Source organism: Taudactylus pleione, unplaced genomic scaffold (assembly GCF_031769625.1).
Source record: "Taudactylus pleione unplaced genomic scaffold, aTauple2 ptg000201l, whole genome shotgun sequence".
Taxonomy (NCBI): domain Eukaryota; kingdom Metazoa; phylum Chordata; class Amphibia; order Anura; family Myobatrachidae; genus Taudactylus; species Taudactylus pleione.
Genome location: NW_028284603.1, coordinates 19881952 through 19907893, shown reverse-complemented (window position 1 = coordinate 19907893; position 25942 = coordinate 19881952). Strand labels below are relative to the sequence as shown.

Below are 25942 nucleotides of genomic sequence, written 5' to 3'. Positions count from 1 at the left end.
CAACCATTCTATTAGATTGGGAGTTAAATCTTTTGCATCTGCTGTTCGACATCCTGTTTTTCGCTGAGAACTCTGACAGAAACAAACTGTGTTGCAATCTACATTTCTTCTGCTCCTCCTTAGTGGTACATGTTCTGCTAAAATAACCGCAAGTATCTAGATTTTATGTCACTAGTACGGTAAACAGGCCGCACTGAAATGCCTATATCTGAAGAATTAAAGACATGGGAATACAATTTTATTTCTTCAAAAATGATAAAACAATTACTCACAAGACAGAAATGATGCAAAAAAATAAAATATATATATATATATATATAAAACATAACTATTGCTTTAAAACAGAATTAAGCAACCAGTGGAACTACAATCACCAGCATTTCACTGTTGAATGACCACATGTTGCCTACCTTTACTTTAAACAGTATCATGATTCATGATTTTTTGCCACAAGTTCCAGTATTTGAATACATCTAGATGTCCTTTCTTTATGAATCAGTAATCGGGTGTATTCAGCAGACTTCAGGAACTGTGGGGTGGGTGGCAAGCTGCATATATGGCGCTGTACTCTCTCAAACCGCTCCTGTGCTGCCTGACACATCTGACACAGCCTCAGATCCCGGAGTAGACTGGGGTGAGTGGAGACCATCAGCTCATTAAGGTGTTTAGAGAGTAGTCTGATATACACGAGCTTCTCAGCCCAGAAATTGGCTTCACCTTTCTGAAATAGGTAATCGTCTTCCACCTTGAAACAGACAGTATGGAAATCTATTCCTGTGATTTAATTTACGAGTGCACATTTTGTAATAGATCATAGTTAGAGATAGGAACACAGATTGTAAATCACAAATAACAGGTTCATGAGATGATTTCTTGTATTTGCACCATGGTAAAATTAAATCCATCCACAGATTATAGCAGGGGACTTCAACCTTGGCCCCCCTGCTGCTGTGGAACTATACATACCAGCATGCACTGCCATAGTTTTAGCATGCTGTTATATCAAAAAGGTGTCAGTGCATGCTGGGATGTGTAGTTCAAGTAGCAGCTGGAGGGCCAACGTTGAAGACCCCTGGATTACAGAATACATCTGGAACCCAGCAGACCTTCCTTATTGTGAGACTGCAGGGTTTAGGACACATTCCCCTCTCCACCTGCTACCATTGGAGCACGGTTTCTAGCACACGTGTATTAGATGTGTTTATTTAGGAATGGTGCACCAATGGGGAGGCCTGATTCAGCTTTTGTTGTGCAGTTTAGGCCATATTCACTCCTGTCTAGAGCAGCATCTACTCTGAAGTGCAACACTATCCCCAAAACATCTATACTGACCACCCACTGCTCCTCCGCATTGTTTCATCCTGGTGCGTATGGCTATTGCTGTTGCTTATGTAAATGTTTTTGTACATTATAGTTGAGCGCAAATCCGCTAACGGAACTTGCATGTTTTTGCACTGTGCATGCATCTACGATTGGGACGTAGTCAGGATCCCGGCAGGGAAAATCCCGAAAGTCACAATACCAGCAGGGGTGGGTTAGAATACTGACCACAATTCTTTGGGATTTTAACCGTTGGGATTCTGTTGCCGATATTCTGACCGTTGGGATGGTCACCGCCGGGATATCATACCCAACGATTCAGGTAAGTACCCAACTCAGTCGCATCCCAATTTGCATATGACGGACCATAACTGGGTGATAATGGCCAATGTTTAAGCCAGTGTGTGCTGATGATGATGGCTATAAAACCAAAGGGTGGTGCTGTGGCATAAATGTGTACAAATCTGCTTATGGCCAAATAGATGCATATTTTACCATGCACTCAGTGAGGGTACGATTGTGACCAACTTGCGTTCAACTCTGCGTCGCCTCCTATATGGTGAGGCTACTCGTTTGTATAAATCCTGCTTATAACTAAGTTGTATTTTCCCCAGCAACCCCCCCTGGTTGTGTAAGAAAATGTTTGGGAATTAATAAAGCATAAAGCCTTTCCTGTTTAGCCAGACATTTCAGTAACTCACCCTAATCCCAATAGCTGTTAAAACACCTATATTGTTTATGCTCCTTAGTGCTCATGTGCTTTCATTTTGTAATTATAAAAGTCTTCTGAGCCCTTTGGCATAAAAGTACTATGCAACTTAATTATTATATACTGGTATTCGCGCCTGCCATATCCTCTCGTAAAATGTCTGCATTGGTGTGTTTTACGCCTGTCAGTCTAATTGGTAATATGAATACCCCAGCACTCCTATCCACCAGGTGACATCATACTAAGTACAAGCTTCTTCCATGTGACTGCAGGAGGTGGCTGCTGGTCAGTGTAATTACCATATTCGCAGTCTCCAAATTGCTCAGGTCATCCTCTCCTAACAGCCACTCCATAAGGATAGGGACTCCAGCTGGTACTTGATCCCACTGCTGCAGACGCTCACACAGGACCCCGAGTGCCAGGTCCAAGGCCATGGGTGGATTGACAGTACAATATGCAAACCCTGTATAGACGACAGAACACCAAGCGTGAGCAGGTGTCAGGATTACAGGCTGTGCTCTCATTTGCTGCTCTTGACTTCATTCCTGTATTAATGAGTTGCTTTGTTTTGCAAAGGTAAAAGTAGTGTATAATAATCCCCCCCCCCAAAAAACAAAAAAAAACAAAAGCATTGACATTTTACAGACATGTTTTTCTTGAATGTTGTGCTGGCCACTTGGGTAATGTTTCTATTGGTGTAGATGGGTTACAGTTACACAACCTCATTTAATGAATAACTTCAAGCAGTTTTGGATGGAGTTTTACAAATGTATGCAATGAACCGCTGTCAAGGGAGACCCCCCTCTCTCTTCTTGCTGCAGCACGTTGCAGACGGATGGTTGCCATGGCAGGAGGGAGGACAGCCCAACCACGTCTGCCACCATTCAGGCCTGATCTGGATTAGATACAGTAGATGAAAGTAGCTTGAAATGTGAGAAGACTTCCCAGGTATATTACAAAGCTGGAACAATATCAGCACGAGCCCCACAGCTTACATTAATGATGAGGCTTACGGTGTCAATCTGCCCCCCTATAGTACAATATCATTCTGTGTGTGGGGGACAATGCATAGTGATCCAGCTGTTTAGAGCTCACAAATGTGGTCGTACATAATTTGAAGCATAATACAAATATTGTGATATTGGGTTCAATAAAAATACGTAGAACTCAGTTCAATATTAGATTTTGATAAGGGCGGATGAGGAAGAGGCTACAGCAGCACCATTCAGCACTAGTGGTATGAGATTTAGTGGCTTTTCGTCACAGGGCCAGTGGCACATACTGTAGTGCTATTTGAGGATGGCGCTGTGTGTTACTTGCCAGTCCCTTTGTTGGTTACGGGCTTCCTCGCACATGCGATGTCAAACTTCAAGATGCGGTTTTGGAACACGTCAACTGGGAGGCAATCCGTAATAGCATCACAGGCGGAGCAGAGAGGGGTGAGACAGTGTACCACTTCTTTGGCGAGATGTCAGCGCTAAGCAACGGTGAACAGGGGTGGAAGAGTGAGTGAAAGGCGAGTGCAGAGGTGTAATTGCTAGAGCACCGACAAGATTCCACACAGTAAATTATTCACTGTCTCTGTTGTTCTGGGAGAATGAGGGATCTCTCACTAAAATAAATTGGACCTCATATTGTTACAGCGACCACTCATCAGGACCCCCACCCACTGCCTTTTTATGACCGGATTCGACTGTTTGTATTTAAATTGTGCTTAGCTTAAACTAGCAATGATTCGTATTGTTCTCCTCTGTTTACTCCCATGCGCTGGTCTACTCTCCCCAGGCTTGTTTACTTCCATATTGCTCACTCTTACATCTATGTCTTATGGGAAACTGATTAGCGTTTGACTGGAAGCCAGGGCAGGAAGTAAGAGAGCAATGATTACTTAAAACAAGGCAGTTACATTTACTCTAATGAGTAGGAAAAAAAACAAGCATTTAAACATAAGAGAGAAGACACGTTCTAAAATCAGCAAAATTCTCTTTATACAAGATGTCTAAATGTAAATCAACCAATTTCAACATTGTTTCTGCATTGCGTCATCTTAATTCCTATGCAGAGCCTTTGCTAAATATGGACCCAAGCGAGATCCACCACACGGGGAGACTGGGTTATTTCACAATTCCAGCTCTCTTGCTAACTCCTGGAGAGCATTTACTAATACAAACAAACCAGTCATGCAGTCATTAGGGATGTTCTTTATATTCGTCCTGTAAACAATTCTACCAGCAAACGTCACATACAAACATTAATTCAGCATGGTATAATATACTATCCCACCACATCACGTAGTGTAAATAGATGCTGATGGAACGCAGGACATGACCCAGGCCTGTCACTGGGACACACGAGAGCGTCTTTTACAGCACAGTTACGCGGCCAAGCTCCATGGATTTATTAGATGAACTTGTGGGGCTGTAATCTGGGTGTTTTTTATGTGTGTAACAGAAAATTATAACTAAGGGTTTATTATAGAAGAGGAATATATGCCCCGTATATGTTTATTTTATTTAATAATTTTTTAATAATGGGGGGGGGGGGGGAGATGTAGTAAGCCTTGGAGAGAGATAAAGTGCCAAGCAATAAGCTCCTACCTGTCAGTCTGCAGGCTGTGTTTGAAAAATGACAGTTAGGAGCTGATTGGTTGGTACACTGCAACCATCAAATTCACACTGTTCGATGGGAAAAGTACTTACATCGATGGCTGCTAACCATCGGCTTCCGATACCCATCCCTAATTCAAACTATCAATGCAAAGAAACTTCTCCACATCAGCATCATATATAAATGGCAAAAAGCACTCTATAATCTATATAATAAGCGAGAAAGCGTGTCCGTCTGTCTGTTGATACGTTATGCCTGGCCAGAGTTTTGGACCTAGCTCCATCAAATTTGGCATGGTGGTGTAGTTTGATCAGGATTAGGTTGCTGCCTAGGTTTGAACCTCGTCAGGTCCACACGCTGTCTCACAATCTCTAAGGATGGGGGCACTCTTACATTACACAGGTTCCAGGGCTGGCTCCAGTGGAAACTTGTGTGAAAGCTACAAAAGTATACTTTCAGCCTTGCAGTCTGAGCAAGTGTCAAACTTTATGCAAGTTCATATTAAATCCAGAGCTAGTAATTTTTAAAGTGACCATATATATTAATAAGCCTTCTGTGTTTGCATGCAAGGGCGTAACTAGATCTTTGTGGGCCACATAGCAAGATCTTACAAGAGGTAAAAAAACACATACATTTGCCGCCACACAGGGCCCATTCCTGTTATGCCACATAGCCCATTCAGGTTATGCCACACAGTAGTACCCCTTATACACATTATGCCACACAGTAGTACCCCTTATACACATTATGCCACATAGTAGTAATGCCCGTTGAAGTACACAGTAATACCCCTTACACATAACAGTAATGCCCTTTACAGATTATGCCACATAGTAGTAGTGCCCCATATAACACATTATTCCAGACAATAGTAGTGCCCCTTACACATGATGCCCCACCCAGCAACTCACCTCCCCGTGTCCCTCCAGCAGCCTCTTGCCTCCACGTGTGCCATCAGAAGCCAGTAGGTGTGGATTTGGTGACGGCCTGCCAGCTAATTACAGTTGGCGCAGCGGCAGACATGGAAGGACAGCGCCGGCGCAATTTGAATTTGCCGCCGGTCACAAGCCGATCGGAGCTCGTGGACCGGCAGCCAATCAGGAGCCACCACAGCTGATTTGCTGCTGGTCCGCAAGCTCTGATTGCCTCGCGACCAGTGACATTGTCTCTCCATGTCTGCCTGTGTGCCAGTTGTAATCAGCTGGCACACAGGCACCAAATCAACACTGCGGCCCTGACTGGACCGACCCACTGTGTGTGCGTGACTGGGTGCAGGGGGAGCGGCGGGCCACAGAGGCACCATAGCGGCCGCACCCCTTGCACCCATGGTAGTTACACAACTGTTTGCAACTTTGCATGCATGTTAGCAAACACTGGGGTTCTTTTCAGGATCAATGGAATGGGGTTATAGACGAGGGCAATGTAAACTAATAAACGCTGCAGGGGTAGTTTAGGGTCCAGTCTTCAACCCAGGCAACTCTAGGTAGCCCAGCTAGTATAATATCAACTAGTATTTTACCTATCGTTTTCCTTTGAACTCCCACAAAACTGATATTATTTATTTTGCTGAGTAACACCGTGTTCCCTTATACAGCTCCTTATGCTCAACTGAGATACGGAACACAGACAGCGTTGGCAGCAGTACGAGCTTCTACTTGCTCCAACTCCTATGCCTCTCATTTATACATTTCTAAGGAAAGAGGAGTGATACAGTGTGACTACAAGGAATGTAGAGATAAGCCGCTTGCACTGCTTAGAAGAATCTTGTTTCCCTTCTGAAAAGTGCATTGATTTTTTTTAAACATCACCACATATACCTATTGTTTCCAATGAATACAGCATTAAAGTGATAGTGTAAGATGTCACTTTACTTTTTACTCTTTGCTGGGACAGAGGCATTTCCCAGCGAGAGGCTTTGGCCCCGAAAAGTAATTCTACAGTGCTGCGATATGCGGAGATAAGGAACCTTTCAGGGCCCTCATAGCCACCAATGATAAATAGACCTCATAGATAGCCATAATAAATGATGCCTTCATTCCCTAATCACCTGCGGCTAGCAGCTGCAAAAGCAGGGTTGGGAAAGTGGCCTATTCAGTATAGGAGATTGACAAACTATGCGAATACATTTTACTTACTTCCTTGCACGTTAAACATCCCTTCTAGTCGCGCAGAGCGTCTTTTCGTGCAACTTTTTACCTTTAAATGCATTGCAAATAGGATGCACAAGCAGCTTCTGCTGATTAAAATGATATGCGGCATTCCTATATTCTGTGTGCCACTGCGGGTGTATCTGCATGCCAAATGCTACGTTACTGTATCACAGCATTTGAAAATAAAAAGTTGCACGAAAAGTTGCTCGCCGCTACAAAGTTACATGTTTAACATGACTTGTAGCGCCGGAGGTAAGATGTATATGGACACATCTGTATTCGCACGTAGGTCCTGATTCAGTACGGATCGCAACTGCGATTGCAATAGCAATTATGTACGCAGTTTCACTGCGATGATATGCTACTCCTCTGCGATCGCTATGCCGTTGCAGCACAACATAAGGATGCCCACCTTACCTTATACACATCCGTAATACTTAGCAAGACTGCAATCCATCGGTAACATCGAGTACAATCGCAGCCTCATACACACTTGCACAAGGTCTGACCTTACTTAGGAATTGCTAACCTCGTTGCATGCACTGAGCACGCAAGCTACGTATGGCATCGCAGTGGATAAATTATGTACGCCCCTGTAATGGCGTTCAAATGCGTTGGCACGCCTTTGTTTTGCTGAGCACCGCCCTGTCACCACCCCAAAACAGTACTTCCTGTTAATCACTCTGAGTTAGGTCTGCGTAGTGACTGTGATCGCAGTGGAGTGTTCACGCTCACGCACTACAATGCACATGCATGCGCAATCGCAGTTGCGGTCCTTGCTGAATCAGACCCTTAGTACATAATGTCTTAATATGGGGTGATGTGCAGTGAACATTTAATGAGGTAAGGTTTAATCAACATATTTATTCAGAATATTGGATTTATATCAACATGACTATCTAACAGCCCAGATCCCCAGGTTCAGTTATTTCTGTGCATGATTAAGGAAAATATATTTCAGTATCAGTACACAAGGGACCAAAGAAGGCTGGATGGAGCTAGGAAGCTATAAGTTATATTATTATTCTTGTTACATTTAGATGTCAGAATGTGAAAAGTATTAACAATATATTTACAGGATTACAGACATCACTTGGGTGTTATGCTGGGTACACACTTAATGATGTGTACCCAGCCGATATGTCGTTCGGCGGGTCCCGGTGGTGGTGACGCGCATCGCACAACGGCACAACAGCGGGGGCCATGCTACAGTCGGACGTGCGCATTGTCAGCGACATAGCATACACGGCTTTCACAGATACCCAAGTGCCATAAATACGTAAGTAAATATCTGTAAATAAAACCTGTATTTTTCATTATGTTAGGAAATAAATAACATGTAGAGGTCCAGCAAGAACAAGGAACTGCAAAATGCAGAACATTCATACCTGCTATACCACTCAAAAATTAAGCATAAGACGTAATAGGCACAGTATAGAATAAACAAAGTATAGCACAGAGCATGCGGTAAGCAGAATACAAGGATCCACAAGATGGTAGAGGGCCCCAATTGGGGGTAATAAAGATGTTTGGGACAATGTCTGAGTACTATGATCATTGTAGAAGTACTAAGGCTTCATAAGATCACAAAATGTTTTGATGGCTTCATAAGTATTTGTCATACCTTATATAAACCCTGCAGAGGCGCCAAGGGTGGAAGTAGACAAATGTCCACCTTTGCAGCGTGTGGTGCATAGTATCTTCCATTAATATTTTTTCCAAAGGGGGAGTGACCACACCGCCTTAGATATCCGAGCCTAACAGCCCTGATACCCTGGGTACATTATCAAGTATATTAATGACAGTCAACTGTTTCAATATCTTTTAGCTGGAATGTAAACATGCACTTTCTTTTAACCATCATTTAAGATATTTAGTATTACCCACAATTTGCTTATGTTTCAAAAGTATCAGAAACGGGGAGGGGGCGGCGTGATTCAGTTCCTGAACAGCACAAAGTGTCCAGCAACCACACAAGTCTTCCCTGAAAGAGGGCACAGTATATGTGTGACCCTGGCAGAACATCTTGCAGAATAAACGGGGTGCTCAGTAAAGACAAATTCAGCCACAATGACCTGGTAATCACATCACTGACATACAATTGCGTGAGTGACAACTCCAATTTATCCATGTTATCATGTTTATGATTATGAACGATCAATAAAGCTGTCCGCACATGCAGCAATGTAAATGGCCCATTTCCTCATCATAGGAGACACATGTGGCATATGTACCAATATGACAGTGAAGCAGAATCATGCATCTCAATCCTATATGTACAACTTAATGCAGTGTTTAGGTTTGTATTGGAATATACAGATACTGTATGCCTACAATTTGGGTATTATTTTATAAATACTGGTTAATATTGACATTTGTAAATCGCAACATAATAAGCTGGCAGAATATAAATAAATGCTAATAAGTGACTATTGCTTCATATTGGGCAGATGAAGTTATGGTGTTGTGATAAATAGGCATTACAAGTCCTCCTGCTAAATATGTATGTGTTAGAACATGCAGGTCTGCACTGAGCACTCTCCACGCTGGGTGCAGCAGAGGAATGTATTGGCTTTGCAGCTGTGCTGTGATGGAGACAGGGAGCTGTGATAGCACTATGGCTTCATACAGGAAGGTGCTGGGACCACTTGCAGGCTCAGCTGCACTGCAGTATGTAATCCGAAGTCAGCAATAGGCAAGCATGACACTGCTGGATACAACAAGTTCCATTAAACATGAACAAACCAGTAAAATTATATTTCCTGGGATAGGCTCAGTTTAGAGATATTTGAACCCAATGAAGTAATTTTGTTAATTTGTGGTCAACTGGACAATACACATTATCATTATCATCTATTTATATGGCACCACAAGTGTTCCGCAGCGCCTTACAAAGTACATAAACAAATTGAAGACAAGCGACTTACAGAACAATACAATACAGGACATGGATAATATATATTCTACATTAGCAAACGTAACACCCAGATAAGCAACAGAGCATAAGCAACCAAGTGTTAGGTGCCCTAGTGGTGAGTAAGAAGTAGATGAAACTAAAGTAGGGAGAAGCACAAGAGGGTAAAGGGCCCTGCTCGTAAGAGCTTACATTCTAAAAGGGAGGGGAAGACAAACAGGTTTGACACAGATGGGGGTAGATGGGGAGGAAGGAGCATGTAGCAGGGAGTTAGAATGATAGCTGGAAGGCTTTGATGAAGTAGTGGGTCTTGAGAGCCCGTTTGAAGGATTGCAAAAAGGTGGAGAGTCTGATGGGGAGTGGGAGAGAGTTCCAGAGGTGGGGAGCTGTGGGGGCAAAATCTTGGAGGCAGGAGTGGGAGGAAGTAATCAGCTGGCATGAAAGGCGGCATGCATTCGTTGAACGAAGAGAGCGGAGAGGAGAGTGAAGGGAGATGAGATCAGAGATGTATATGGGGATAGATTAGGTGAGGGCTTTGTAAGCGAGCGTGAGAACCTTAAATTGATTCTGAAAGGGAAGGGGAGCTAGTGGAGGGCTTGTAGGAGAGGGGAGGCAGATGTAGAGCATTTGGAGAGGAAGATAAGCAGTGCAGCAACTGGAGAGGAGAGAGATGGGATTTGGGGAGAACATTCACTTGTTCTCTGGCCATAGGGGCAACACAGAGTAGCACTTGCTCCACCACACCTATATTACCACTCAGTGGCGTAAATTCATCCCAGACGCCCGTAGGCAAGTTATATTTTGGTGCCCCCCCCCCGTCACAGCCGCTGACACTGTAATGTAGCAATTTGCATGAAGACAAGGCTATAGATAGACGAAGACAGCAGCTGATGGTCTGATATGGGGCTCTCCACTAGTGTATGGTGGTTTCTCAGGTGCCGTGAAGGGCCATGATGTTACAAGGTACATAGTTACAGCCCTAAGTGGGGTGAATATGTTGAGGTGCCCCCTTCAGAGCCGGAGCCTGGCGGCAGGCGCCTCCATTGTCTCCCATAGTTCTGCCCCTGTTACCACTCATAATAGCACTTGCTCCATCACACCTATATTACCAGTCACTATAGCACTTGCTCCACCACACCTATATTACCTCTCATAATAGCACTTGCTCCACCACACCTATATTACCAGTCACTATAGCACTTGCCCCACCACACCTATATTAGCACTCATAATAGCACTTGCTCCACCACACCTATATTAGCACTCATAATAGCACTTGCTCCACCACACCTATATTACCAGTCACTATAGCACTTGCTCCACCACACCTATATTACCTCTCATAATAGCACTTGCTCCACCACACCTATATTACCAGTCACTATAGCACTTGCTCCACCACACCTATATTACCACTCATAATAGCACTTGCTCCACCACAGCTCTATTACCACTCATAATAGCACTTGCTCCACCACAGCTCTATTACCACTCATAATAGCACTTGTTCCACCACACCTATATTAGCACTCATAATAGCACTTGCTCCACCACACCTATATTAGCACTCATAATAGCACTTGCTCCACCACACCTATATTACCACTCATAATAGCACTTGCTCCACCACACCTATATTACCTCTCATAATAGCACTTGCTCCACCACACCTATATTACCACTAATAATAGCACTTGCTCCACCACACCTATATTAGCACTCATAATAGCACTTGCTCCACCACAGCTATATTACCACTCATAATAGCACTTGCTCCACCACAGCTTTATTACCACTCATAATAGCACTTGCTCCACCACACCTATATTAGCACTCATAATAGCACTTGCTCCACCACACCTATATTACCTCTCATAATAGCACTTGCTCCACCACACCTATATTACCACTAATAATAGCACTTGCTCCACCACACCTATATTAGCACTCATAATAGTACTTGCTCCACCACACCTATATTACCACTCATAATAGCACTTGCTCCATCACACCTATATTACCACTCATAATAGCACTTGCTCCACCACACCTATATTACCACTCATAATAGCACTTGCTCCACCACACCTATATTACCTCTCATAATAGCACTTGCTCCACCACACCTATATTACCACTAATAATAGCACTTGCTACACCACACCTATATTAGCACTCATAATAGCACTTGCTCCACCACACCTATATTACCACTCATAATAGCACTTGCTCCACCACACCTATATTACCACTCATAATAGCACTTGCTCCTCCACACCTATATTACCACTCATAATAGCACTTGCTCCACCACACCTATATTAGCACTCATAATAGCACTTGCTCCACCACACCTATATTACCTCTCATAATAGCACTTGCTCCACCACACCTATATTACCACTCATAATAGCCCTTGCTCCACCACACCTATATTACCTCTCATAATAGCACTTGCTCCACCACACCTATATTACCTCTCATAATAGCCCTTGCTCCACCACACCTATATTACCACTCATAATAGCACTTGCTCCACCACACCTATATTACCTCTCATAATAGCCCTTGCTCCACCACACCTATATTACCACTCATAATAGCCCTTGCTCCACCACACCTATATTACCACTCATAATAGCCCTTGCTCCACCACACCTATATTACCACTCATAATAGTACTGGCTCCGTCACACCTATATTACCAGTCATAATAGCACTTGCTCCACCACACCTATATTACCACTCATAATAGCACTTGCTCCACCACACCTATATTACCTCTCATAATAGCCCTTGCTCCACCACACCTATATTACCACTCATAATAGTACTGGCTCCGTCACACTTATATTACCACTCATAATATAGATTGTAAGCTTGCAAGCAGGGCCCTCTTACCTCTATGTCTGTCTGTTATTACCCTGTTTTGTTCTATCAATGTTTCCAATTGTAAAGCGCAACGGAATATGCTGCGCTATATAAGAAACTGTTAATAAATAAATAAATAAATAAATAATAGCACTAGCTCCATCACACCTATATTACCACTCATAATAGTACTGGCTCCGTCACACCTATATTACCACTCATAATAGTACTGGCTCCGTAACACCTATATTACCACTCATAATAGCACTAGCTCCATCACACCTATATTACCACTCATAATAGCACTTGCTCCACCACACCTATATTACCACTCATAATAGCACTGGCTCCGTCACACCTATATTACCACTCATAATAGTACTGGCTCCGTCACACCTATATTACCACTCATAATAGTACTGGCTCCGTCACACCTATATTACCACTCATAATAGTATTGGCACCGTCACACCTATATTACCACTCATAATAGTACTGGCTCCGTCACACCTATATTACCAGTCATAATAGCACTAGCTCCATCACACCTATATTACCACTCATAATAGTACTGGCTCCGTCACACCTATATTACCACTCATAATAGCACTTGCTCCACCACACCTATATTACCACTAATAATAGCACTTGCTCCACCACACCTATATTAGCACTCATAATAGCACTTGCTCCACCACACCTATATTACCACTCATAATAGCACTTGCTCCACCACACCTATATTACCACTCATAATAGCACTTGCTCCATCACACCTATATTACCACTCATAATAGCACTTGCTCCACCACACCTATATTACCACTCATAATAGCACTTGCTCCACCACACCTATATTACCTCTCATAATAGCACTTGCTCCACCACACCTATATTACCACTCATAATAGCACTTGCTACACCACACCTATATTAGCACTCATAATAGCACTTGCTCCACCACACCTATATTACCACTCATAATAGCACTTGCTCCATCACACCTATATTACCAGTCACTATAGCACTTGCTCCACCACACCTATATTACCACTCATAATAGTACTTGCTCCACCACAGCTATATTACCACTCATAATAGCACTTGCTCCACCACAGCTCTATTACCACTCATAATAGCACTTGCTCCACCACACCTATATTACCACTCATAATAGCACTTGCTCCACCACACCTATATTACCTCTCATAATAGTACTGGCTCCGTCACACCTATATTAGCACTCATAATAGCACTTGCTCCACCACACCTATATTAGCACTCATAATAGCACTTGCTCCACCACACCTATATTAGCACTCATAATAGCACTTGCTCCACCACACCTATATTACCACTCATAATAGCACTTGCTCCACCACACCTATATTACCACTCATAATAGCACTTGCTCCACCACACCTATATTACCACTCATAATAGCACTTGCTCCACCACACCTATATTAGCACTCATAATAGCACTTGCTCCACCACACCTATATTACCTCTCATAATAGCACTTGCTCCACCACACCTATATTACCACTCATAATAGCCCTTGCTCCACCACACCTATATTACCTCTCATAATAGCACTTGCTCCACCACACCTATATTACCTCTCATAATAGCCCTTGCTCCACCACACCTATATTACCACTCATAATAGCACTTGCTCCACCACACCTATATTACCTCTCATAATAGCCCTTGCTCCACCACACCTATATTACCACTCATAATAGCCCTTGCTCCACCACACCTATATTACCACTCATAATAGCCCTTGCTCCACCACACCTATATTACCACTCATAATAGTACTGGCTCCGTCACACCTATATTACCAGTCATAATAGCACTTGCTCCACCACACCTATATTACCACTCATAATAGCACTTGCTCCACCACACCTATATTACCTCTCATAATAGCCCTTGCTCCACCACACCTATATTACCACTCATAATAGCACTTGCTCCACCACACCTATATTACCACTCATAATAGTACTGGCTCCGTCACACTTATATTACCACTCATAATATAGATTGTAAGCTTGCAAGCAGGGCCCTCTTACCTCTATGTCTGTCTGTTATTACCCTGTTTTGTTCTATCAATGTTTCCAATTGTAAAGCGCAACGGAATATGCTGCGCTATATAAGAAACTGTTAATAAATAAATAAATAAATAAATAATAGCACTAGCTCCATCACACCTATATTACCACTCATAATAGTACTGGCTCCGTCACACCTATATTACCACTCATAATAGTACTGGCTCCGTAACACCTATATTACCACTCATAATAGCACTAGCTCCATCACACCTATATTACCACTCATAATAGCACTTGCTCCACCACACCTATATTACCACTCATAATAGCACTGGCTCCGTCACACCTATATTACCACTCATAATAGTACTGGCTCCGTCACACCTATATTACCACTCATAATAGTACTGGCTCCGTCACACCTATATTACCACTCATAATAGTACTGGCTCCGTCACACCTATATTACCACTCATAATAGTACTGGCTCCGTCACACCTATATTACCAGTCATAATAGCACTAGCTCCATCACACCTATATTACCACTCATAATAGTACTGGCTCCGTCACACCTATATTACCACTCATAATAGTACTGGCTCCGTCACACCTATATTACCACTAATAATAGCACTTGCTCCACCACACCTATATTACCACTCATAATAGTACTGGCTCCGTCACACCTATATTACCAGTCATAATAGCACTAGCTCCATCACACCTATATTACCACTCATAATAGTACTGGCTCCATCACACCTATATTACCACTCATAATAGCACTGGCTCCATCACACCTATATTACCACTCATAATAGCACTGGCTCCATCACACCTATATTACCACTCATAATAGCACTTGCTCCATCACACCTATATTACCACTCATAATAGCACTGGCTCCATCACACCTATATTACCACTCATAATAGCACTTGCTCCATCACACCTATATTACCACTCATAATAGCACTTGCTCCATCACACCTATATTACCACGCATAATAGCACTGGCTCCATCACACCTATATTACCTCTCATAATGTAGTAGTACCTACTGTAGATAGGACAAACACAAGTAAACCCCGCGATACAGGAATAAAATGACTGCAGCACTATTATGTCCTGGCTTCCTGCGTCCCCGTGTATATGTCTTGTCCCACTTGGTACTGGCAGCTGCACAGATGAGGAATGGGAAGCATATGCCCAATCATCAGTGAGGGCAGACAGTCTGGCAGCTAATCATGATGAAACACTTGATATGATTTGTTGACAAGATGTCACTTCCTGTACTGTGGATCTCTTAGTAGGGATGCACCATCAAAGCGTTCAAATCAATCTTTTGGCTCAATCCGGCATCATTATGTGCATATTGTAGGATGAGATTATCGCCCGCAAAAAAAATCACCGCTTTACATGTTTGCATGCATACAGGAGAGCCACGTCTTCATTCACAGAACAAAGCAAAACGCTACTGATCTTTCCCTTTGTCCTGAAACAAGGAGCAGCCATATGTGTTCTGTACTGTACTCCCTATTGGTCACTCTTTACCAAACCCACGATTACATTCCACTCTGTCAAACTTCATATTTGCTGTATCGCCAGGAAATTATCAATCCAGCCAATATATCACTTTGCCGGAATTGATCAGAAATTGCGTCAGGATTGGAATCTAATGATAGATCTTTCCAGTATATCGATCATAGCTCTTAAGGTGCCCATCCACTAGACGATTAAGTTGAGCGATTGAACGATAATTCAATCGTTCATAAATTGTTTGCAAAAATGTCTAAAACGACCAGCGATGCGTGTGCCCGCTGGTCGTTTAGACATCTATCATCGTGCAAACATGCTGATCAACCTGACAATAACGTCAGGTTGAGCATGCTTGCAGATGATTGATGACCCTGCACTTCAGTGCAGGCTCATCACAGACTGACAAACGACTGCACGATTGCAATGTCGTTTTCCTGTCTGCTAGTGGATGGGCACCTTTAGCCTCACAAGTGAGATATGGGGCTAGATTTACGGCCACCGCCTCTCCGCAGGTTGGAACTGAAAATTTCAAGAGCCATTAACATTCAGTGAAAAGCACTCGCCAATTCCAACCATTTTCAAGCCGGAATCGGGAATTTAGATTTTTCAACATGTTATTTATTTATCGCCAGTTATTTCTATAGTGCACACATATTCCGCTGCGCTTTACAGAGAATATCTTACCATTCACATCAGTCCCTGCCCCAGTGGCGCTTACAGTCTATATTCCCTTTCACATGCGCACACACACATACACACTAGGGTTCATTTGTGTTTGGAGCCAATTAACCTACCAGTATATTTTTGGAGTGTGGGAGGAAACCGGAGCACCCAGACGAAACCTGGTACAGGGAGAATATACAAACTCCGCACAGGTAGGGCCGTGGTGGGAAACGAACCCATGACCTCAGTGCTGTGAGGCAGTTGAATATTCCTGATTCCCCAACCCCGCCATCAACAGAGTGGAGCATTGCGGCAATCAGTCGCAGATGTACTGACAGAGCTGAAATACTTTGCACAGCTGTTAAACATATAATGTTCTTATTGGCTACAGGTTGCTGTGTTTATTTCACCTTTTTCCCGTTTGTGTGTCCCCAATTTTATTAACTGATTTCAACAGTTTTTCTGACCCTTGTGAAATGCTCTAGCAGTATTATAGTGAAAGAACAGCTACAAACTCAGCAATGCATTAAAGAAGCTTGCGGGGCTTCAGATGATAATTGAATACTCTCACCAAAGTTAAAGCAGGGATTGTAACAGTATTTGCAATGGGTTGTTTTCAATCACATGTGGTTTCTGAGAATGTCAGATTTATTTGGCGTTAGTGAGATCATTTATGATAATTGGGATGTTTTAGTGGCATGTGAGAGTATGTGAAGCAAATCTGGGGTCTGAGAGGTCATTTTAGGATGAGTGTGTGGCTGACATGATGGTTCAGAGGTCATTTTGGGGCTTTATTTACATTATATATATTGTTTTTACTCTTTTTATTTTTGGGAGTGGCGCAATGTGCAGATGGGAGACGGAGAAAGAAGGGATCAGAGTAACATAGTAAGAGAAAAGATTAAGGGTAATGGTGGTTTATTTTTATTGAAGGGTAGGGGACCGCGGATGTGGCTCTTGATGCGTTTCAGGCCGCTCATCACTGCTTTAAGATGATATCTCTGTTCATTAATGGGTTAAAGAAAGGGCAATGGTTTAGAAATATTCATTGTATTATTTATCCACATGAACTTTGGACCCCTCCATGCTGCTGATCCACTGACGATCTCTAATTGAATGTTAATGTATAGAGAATAACAACATGTTCTAATTATTATGCAACATTATATCATAGATCGGATTCCAGCATTGCAAAATTGCTGAATGAAAGTGCATTTTTACGGTTCTCCTGGTGGGTATAGATCATCTTTATTAGCCTTCTGAGAAAGGTTGTACAGTTTAGATGTACGCAACATAAAGTGCAGGATGACAGATTTAATAAATAGAACCATACGCAGCCTATTTAGAGATGACACAATGTAATCATTGTGAGGTATTTGCGATGAGTGCAGTCCATTTAAGAAATGCCTGACATTTTTTTTGAGGGTAGTTACTGATAATCAGGATGGATCTTCAGTAATCTCCGCTGGAAGAAAATGTATTTTTGCTTCCCCTATGAAACACTATATAAACTTAAATAAAATAAAAAATAAAAAAAATTAAACACTCCAGAAAGTATAAAACCACCACTCGAGACTAAACTTCAGAGCTGATTAAGTGCAGGAAACACCCATAAAGGAGAGTACAGTACACGGCAGCTGTATATGCGGAGCAGATGTGATCGTCTTGATCTGTCAGCAAAGAAAAGGTAATGGGTAGGATAGGCTGGGAACATGCGATATAGGCAGGGGCGAATTAAGAGAGGAGGGGGCCCGTGTGTATTCCCCGTCTGAGGCCTCCTACTCTCTCCCCGGTGGCCATCATAGTCTACTGCTATACGCCATTTTCCCGATGATTTCCTTAGTGTGTATGCGCAAAACGCCAGGAAAATGGCAGTGGCAACCATTTTCCGGCATTTTGTGCAGGGCTGAGACACCCGACTCGGGACCTCGGAGAAGTAAGTATTAGAAAATATGGGTGCAGGGTGCGGCATGCACCGCACACACTGCACCCATTATAAATACGCCCCTGGATATAGGGCAAGGAGGGGCAACAGAATAATTAATTCAGGTTGATCTCCCATGTGTCCGGATAAAATATCGGTAAAATCTCTCTCTCTATATATATATTATATATATACATACACATAAGCAGGAATGATGTACGGCACTCCAGCATAGTAGCAAGAAATGTAGCAATATTTTGGGCTACACAGAGCCCTTTGTCAAGCTGTGTGCAGCCCAATATTTTTGGCTACTATGCTGTGAGCCCAACAAACACTTGTGGTGTAGGCAGATATATATATATATATATATATATATATACATATCATACTTGCTAACTCTCCCTCATTGTCAGGGAAACTACCTGAAATAGTAACAAACGCCCTGAAAAGTTCAGCAATCCCCCTGAGTGCACCGTACCCCATTATGAAGCTGTTGTATTAATAAAAAACAAAGATATATACATTTAAATGGGATCATTAGTATAATTTCCCACATTGGATACAAGGCACAATGATCCCTACGGCTACATGCATTTTCTGAAAAGTATTAGTGTGTTTTCATCACCAAGTAGATCTTACTAACTGCTTTGGGACTCGTTTACGTTTGGATGTAAGGCAGTTTTACGGCACAGTGCTCTTTCAAAAGTAGGCAAATATGATATAGATCACATATTCTAGTAAATAAATAGACATCAGAAGCCCGCACCCTCAGCAGCTCCCCCTGTCTCCGCCCCCTCTCTTCCCCACACACTTACGTCCCCTTCAACCCCATTAATACCGGTTCCAGGTGCCCTCCGTAGATGCTCCACACTGGGGCTCTCATTATATAGCTTGTGACGACAGCACTATGATATATAGCAGTAGACAAACACAGGGATAATCTGCCAACGTTTCGATGTTTAATACATCGTATTCAGAGTACAAAATGACATTAAAATGGGATGTCACTCAATCTACAATTGGGCAGTTCTTATACATATAATAATTTAAAGGATTCAGTGTAGACCCAGATGATCATTTAGGCCCTTTGGATATAAAGTTCCCAGCCTGTAATTCCATCGTGTAGCAATTTAAGTGATCTGTTCCCACCCCGAATAGAGGTCGGGATATGATCAATAATCATGTATCTTAAAGTGGACAGGCTGCTCACTAGTCCCTGTCTTTATGCAGCCCGAATGGGCCGATGCAAAGCCATACGGTCTCTCAAGGTGTGGTCGGTTTTGCCGACATTACTAAGTCCACATGGACATGTAATAAGGCAGATCACAAATTTAGTCATACAACTAATGGAGCGTACACACGGTCAGATTTGTCAGACTTGTCAGATTTGTCAGATGAACGATTGAACGATTAAACGATCTGAACGATTTGAACGATTTTACCAAAGTTTTGAACGATTTGAACGATTTGAACGATTGAACGATTTTTGGCTGCATTAAAATGAATGGAATCGTCCAAGTCTGACTGCAAACCCATCAGATGTCAGATATCGTTATCTGACAAACGGGAACGCGCATCGTTGATCGTCCATCGTTCAGGCATGTCAGATATGAACGATTTTCCTTCAGATATGAACGACTGAACGATTTTTAAATCGTTATCGTTCATATCTGAAGGAAAAATCTGATCGTGTGTATGCACCATAAGTCTATGCCTAATGAGATAGCGTGTGCCACTGTGTGGATGGCAAACACTATCACCCGTGGTTAGATACCTACACGTTAGACAACAGGTGCTGCCCCGGTCTAGTGAACAGCACACGGGACTAGGCTGGGTGTAGCATGCGTATAGACCGTGCTGCCCACAGTGAGCGCTCTGTATAGAGCTTACAGGGGTATTCAATATGGGAGCGAAAAATCCGTGCTGGACTTTTCGCTCCACATCGGAGATTTTCCTGGGATAAAGTATCGGGCGCGTGCCCGCTTTATCCCCGTATTCAATATAAAAGCTACGAAAACGGGAACCTGCGAAGTGGGATCTGCGAAAAAAAATGAAATTTATCTGGAATAAATTGTAGGACCCCCCTAAAACTGTAAAAACATGGGGGATCACTATGGGTACCCCCGTTTTAGCCTGCAAATGAAAATCGGGGATGTAAATAGCCGCAGCAGGTGTTTTTTTCCCGACATTGAAGAAGTTTTGCAGAAGAGCATTTAGGTTAGTTTTTTCGTTTTTTTAAGTGGTCCCATCAAATTTGGGGTACATGAAAATGGGTACTAGCATATTAAGTAAGTTTTAAAAAATTCTGCAACTATGCACCTGCCGTTAATAATCTATTCTAGAAATCACCTGCCGCATACTTGCAGAATAGTCCTGAACCTATTGTTAAACACTTTTTTCCTTTTTTTTTTGTCTCCCCAATTTTTAAATTAATTTTTTAGGGTGTCCCTATTTTTTTTAGACTTTTTTTGATACAGTTATTTTTAAAATGTCATTCCCAGGGGTGCAGGCTATTTTTTTTAAGCCTGCACCCCTAAACCCCAATTCTGCACTTTTTTTTCGCCACCTATTCAGTGGTGAAAAGTTATCCCCGTTTTTTTTCTAAGACTTTTCGAACCTGCGAAAAAGTCTTTGAAATTGAATACGGTGTAAAACCAAAACCAGCGAAAATGACGTAATCGGTGCGAAATGATCGCAATAAAATGACTTTTCGCTCCATATTGAATAACCCTGATAATGTGACATGACAACATCCTGCAGCGCAGCTGTAACCTGAGGGTGAGATATGTACTCGCCTCCATCTGTGCTCAGCAGCTGGCTTCAATACGTGGGACAGACAAGTGCATTCCTCACTGAGCACCCACAGGTATTGCTGAGGCACAAGGCACTAGCAATAGCAAAGAGGGACCTCCTGACGTCACGTGTTGGGCAGGCATGGCGCAGACTCACAGGCAGAATGCTAAAGGTAGATACGATCCTTTCCCAGTGGTAAAGACAACAGAAGTTCGGTATGTGAAAAACATAATAAAGACTAACAAGACTAAAAATAAATTATCCTAAGAAAACAAATCCAGCATGGTAATAATGTGGGATATATAGTAACTCTATAAAATAGGGAATATTGCCCAATATATGACGAGCACAAGACAAATCTGCAGTGACTAAAGCTGGGTATGTTCTGCACAACCAAGGATATCGCTGAATGATTTCCCTTGAACTTTCTGTAGTGCAGTACAAACAATATTGGGTGTACACACTGAGAAATGTCTATGATAGATATCTTTCAGTGAAGTCATCCAGTCACGTCTCTGGACATGCAAATCGCGATGAAATCGTCCAAGTTGGCCTGTATGTACAGGCGACCATAGATATCGTTATCGTCCATGCAGGAACGCGCATCATTGGTCGTTCGCTGCATATAAATGAACAATCTATCGCTGAACGATATAGTTATCGTTCATAAAAATCGTACCGTGTGTACACGCCTTTAGAAAGAGGGTTTATCATTGTGTAGTTTTTTCTATTAATAATTAATATTACCCATCTAGCTGCTGATTGGGGTCTATCCTTGTGCATTTTTTTTTCTATTAATAATTAATATTACCCATCTAGCTGCTGATTGGGGTTTATCCTTGTGCAGTTTTTTTTCTATTAATAATTAATATTACCCATCTAGCTGCTGATTGGGGTCTATCCTTGTGTAGTTTTTTTTCTATTAATAATTAATATTACCCATCTAGCTGCTGATTGGGGTTTATCCTTGTGCAGTTTTTTTTCTATTAATAATTAATATTACCCATCTAGCTGCTGATTGGGGTCCATCTTTGTGTAGTTTTTTTTCTATTAATAATTAATATTACCCATCTAGCTGCTGATTGGGGTCTCTCCTTGTGTAGTTTTTTTTCTATTAATAATTAATATTACCCATCTAGCTGCTGATTGGGGTCTATCCTTGTGTAGTTTTTTTTCTATTAATAATTAATATTACCCATCTAGCTGCTGATTGGGGTCTATCCTTGTGTAGTTTTTTTTCTATTAATAATTAATATTACCCATCTAGCTGCTGATTGGGGTTTATCCTTGTGTAGTTTTTTTTCTATTAATAATTAATATTACCCATCTAGCTGCTGATTGGGGTTTATCCTTGTGCAGTTTTTTCTATTAATAATTAATATTACCCATCTAGCTGCTGATTGGGGTCTATCCTTGTGTAGTTTTTTTTCTATTAATAATTAATATTACCCATCTAGCTGCTGATTGGGGTCTATCCTTGTGTAGTTTTTTTTCTATTAATAATTAATATTACCCATCTAGCTGCTGATTGGGGTCTATCCTTGTGTAGTTTTTTTTCTATTAATAATTAATATTACCCATCTAGCTGCTGTTTGGGGTCTATCCTTGTGTAGTTTTTTTTCTATTAATAATTAATATTACCCATCTAGCTGCTGATTGGGGTTTATCCTTGTGCAGTTTTTTCTATTAATAATTAATATTACCCATCTAGCTGCTGATTGGGGTCTATCCTTGTGTAGTTTTTTTTCTATTAATAATTAATATTACCCATCTAGCTGCTGATTGGGGTTTATCCTTGTGCAGTTTTTTCTATTAATAATTAATATTACCCATCTAGCTGCTGATTGGGGTTTAACCTTGTACAGTGACTGAGAATTCAATATTTCCAAAAGAGATGCCTAATGGGTTTTCTCAGTATAACCCAGGACACATTTAGAACCAGAGCTGGTCATTATCAGATGAGAAATGTTGTGACGCTGAAGCCTAGGCCACTATGTAAGAGATAGTGAGTTAAAACCAGCTAAAATAAACCTTGTAATACTGGGAATAGGGAGCACTGAGTTAAATTACATGGCAGGAAACAATGCACTTTGTTGTGAACACTTCGGCTGTAAGTAAAATCCACTGGCAATCTGGCAGGTTATATAGACTACTCATAACTGCAGCCTGCCAGCCACTACTACGCCAGGGGTATTCCACATGCAGCCTTCCAGCTACTGTGCAACTACACGTACCAGCATGCTTTGCCACAGTTTTGCTATTAGCTATTGCTAAAACTGTGGCAGGGCATGCTGGGAGGTGTAGTCTCACAGCAGCTGGAGGGCCGCACATTGAATACCCCTGTTCTACACCCTATCTGGAAGAGAAACTGGGCAAAGGGGCTTACACTTAACGCCAGGCACATTTTCTGATACTTAGGGGGCAATTCAATTGGATGCAGGATATATGCCACAGCTAATTGTTCACGTAGCGTGGGGAATAGCTATTCAATTAATTTGCCTTTTCCCTGCATGGTAAACACCGGGTAAACGTGCGCAAACCCATTTTTTCTGCGTATAATGCAAAATCAATGGGTTTTACCTACACATTAAAATGCAGAATCTGCTAGGAAAATCCTACCCCTGGTAATTAGCGAATGCAGCTACTTGAATTGGGCTGCGCCATCTATTACCTGCGGGTTAAAGACTGCAGCTAATTTCATTCCCCCTTAGGGGAAAAGTGCAAGTAATGTGGCACTTTAATGTGCAGAGAGATTTAGATATGGGAGGGACGTGTCCAAATTCAAAATCTAAATTGCAGTGTAAAAATAAAGCTGCCCAGCATTTGTGGGCTACATGCAAAAGCAGCCGGTATTTACCCCTTGCACTGAACCATGGTTTGTTCCAGATACAAAGTTACTTGCTTTTTTTTGTTTACTTTGCTCCCAACTCAGAATCAGCCCTATATAGCTGACTGCAGAACAAGGAAGGATAGAAGGAAAATACGAGGCAACAATACGAAGGTTTTACATCCGTATAACACAATAATATGCAACTTTTACTTCAATCACCGTGAGCTTTCCGAAATGGCAGCATCTAAAAACAGGATGGCACAGAATAAGATCAGATAGAACTGCCTGCACCTGGAAGGGATAAATTCTAATCTCAAATCTCTCTGATGAGCTCATTTTACCATGAAGCTAGTGCGCAGGGTAAGGTAATACTCCTGAAACAATCTGTTTAATCCCCACCCGGATTTAACCAGCCCTGGATGTATTATTCCGCCCTACACTACTTGAGACCCCCAATTTCTGGGAAAAGAGCTCCAATGTGTCCAGGGAACAGAAAGCCGTCACATACATGAATTACGAGGGCCTGTCATTTTTCATCTTTGTGTAGGTGTATAATACTGCTGTGTGTGGGTGTTCTCTGCATACCTATGTCTACAAGGAGGAATATTACATTCCTTTATGTGCATACATCTGCGTATAATGTTCCATGTTCAGTGGTGCGTGTAGCTCCATATTAAAGAGAATTCTTATATTAACACTGTCACAGAGAAGAAATGGTCACACTTGTTTTGTTCCTGTGTTATAAAAACTATGGAAGTTCCAAAGGTCACATGGTGTCTGGTGGATAAAGTCATGTCGACCGTCACAATATCACACCTGCAGAATATTGACATATTGATGTGAAATGTTGACATTCTGCAGAATGCTGACATTAGGGTTAGGATGTGTGAGCGGAGGGTTAGGGTGCGGGAGCAAAGGATTAGGCTGTAGGGGGTGGCGGCTGTACAGAGGGTTAGAGTTAGGGACTAACTAAGTGGAGGGTTAGGTTTAGGGGCGTTACTCACCGCAGGATTACAGTCAGAAGTCACCATCACCTGACTGCCAGACCAGGGCCGTGTTAAGAGGAGAGGACCCGTGAGCAGACTAAAGGGGGGTATCCACTTAGCGATTTTTATGAACGATAACGATCGTCAATCGTTTGCAAATCGTTCATAAATCGCTTACAAATCTATTGCAAAAATGTCTAAAACGACCAGCGATGCGAGTGCCCGTTGGTCGTTTAGACATCTATGATCTCTCCAACATGCTGGTCAACCTGACGATAACGTCAGGTTCAGCATGTTTCCAGATGATGGATGACCCTGCACTGAACATCTGCTCGTTCAGTGCAGGCTCATCACACAACTGACAAACCACTGTACGATTACAATGTCATAATCGTGCAGTCGTTTTCACATCTGGTAGTGGATAGCCCCCTTAAGTGCATGCCCCCTTCTCTTTATTCTGGCCTGGTGCCATTATCTACTGAGCATGTGCGGGTCTCCGGGAAAATGGTGCCCGCGCCTTATTCCAGGGGACATCTTTATTATGCATGCACAAATCACCAGGGAAATGC

General features: G+C 42.2%; 1 protein-coding gene across 1 annotated transcript in view; it reads right to left on the bottom strand.

Annotated features, from left to right (window-relative positions):
• Nucleotides 1–231: 231 nt before the first annotated feature.
• The window catches only part of THADA (THADA armadillo repeat containing), a 732316-nt gene continuing 706605 nt past the window's right edge, over nt 232–25942 (bottom strand). The window contains 3 exon segments of the mRNA XM_088477279.1: nt 232–438; nt 440–745; nt 2329–2492. Coding sequence (XP_088333405.1) covers nt 418–438; nt 440–745; nt 2329–2492 — 491 coding nt within the window. The 3' untranslated portion in view covers nt 232–417.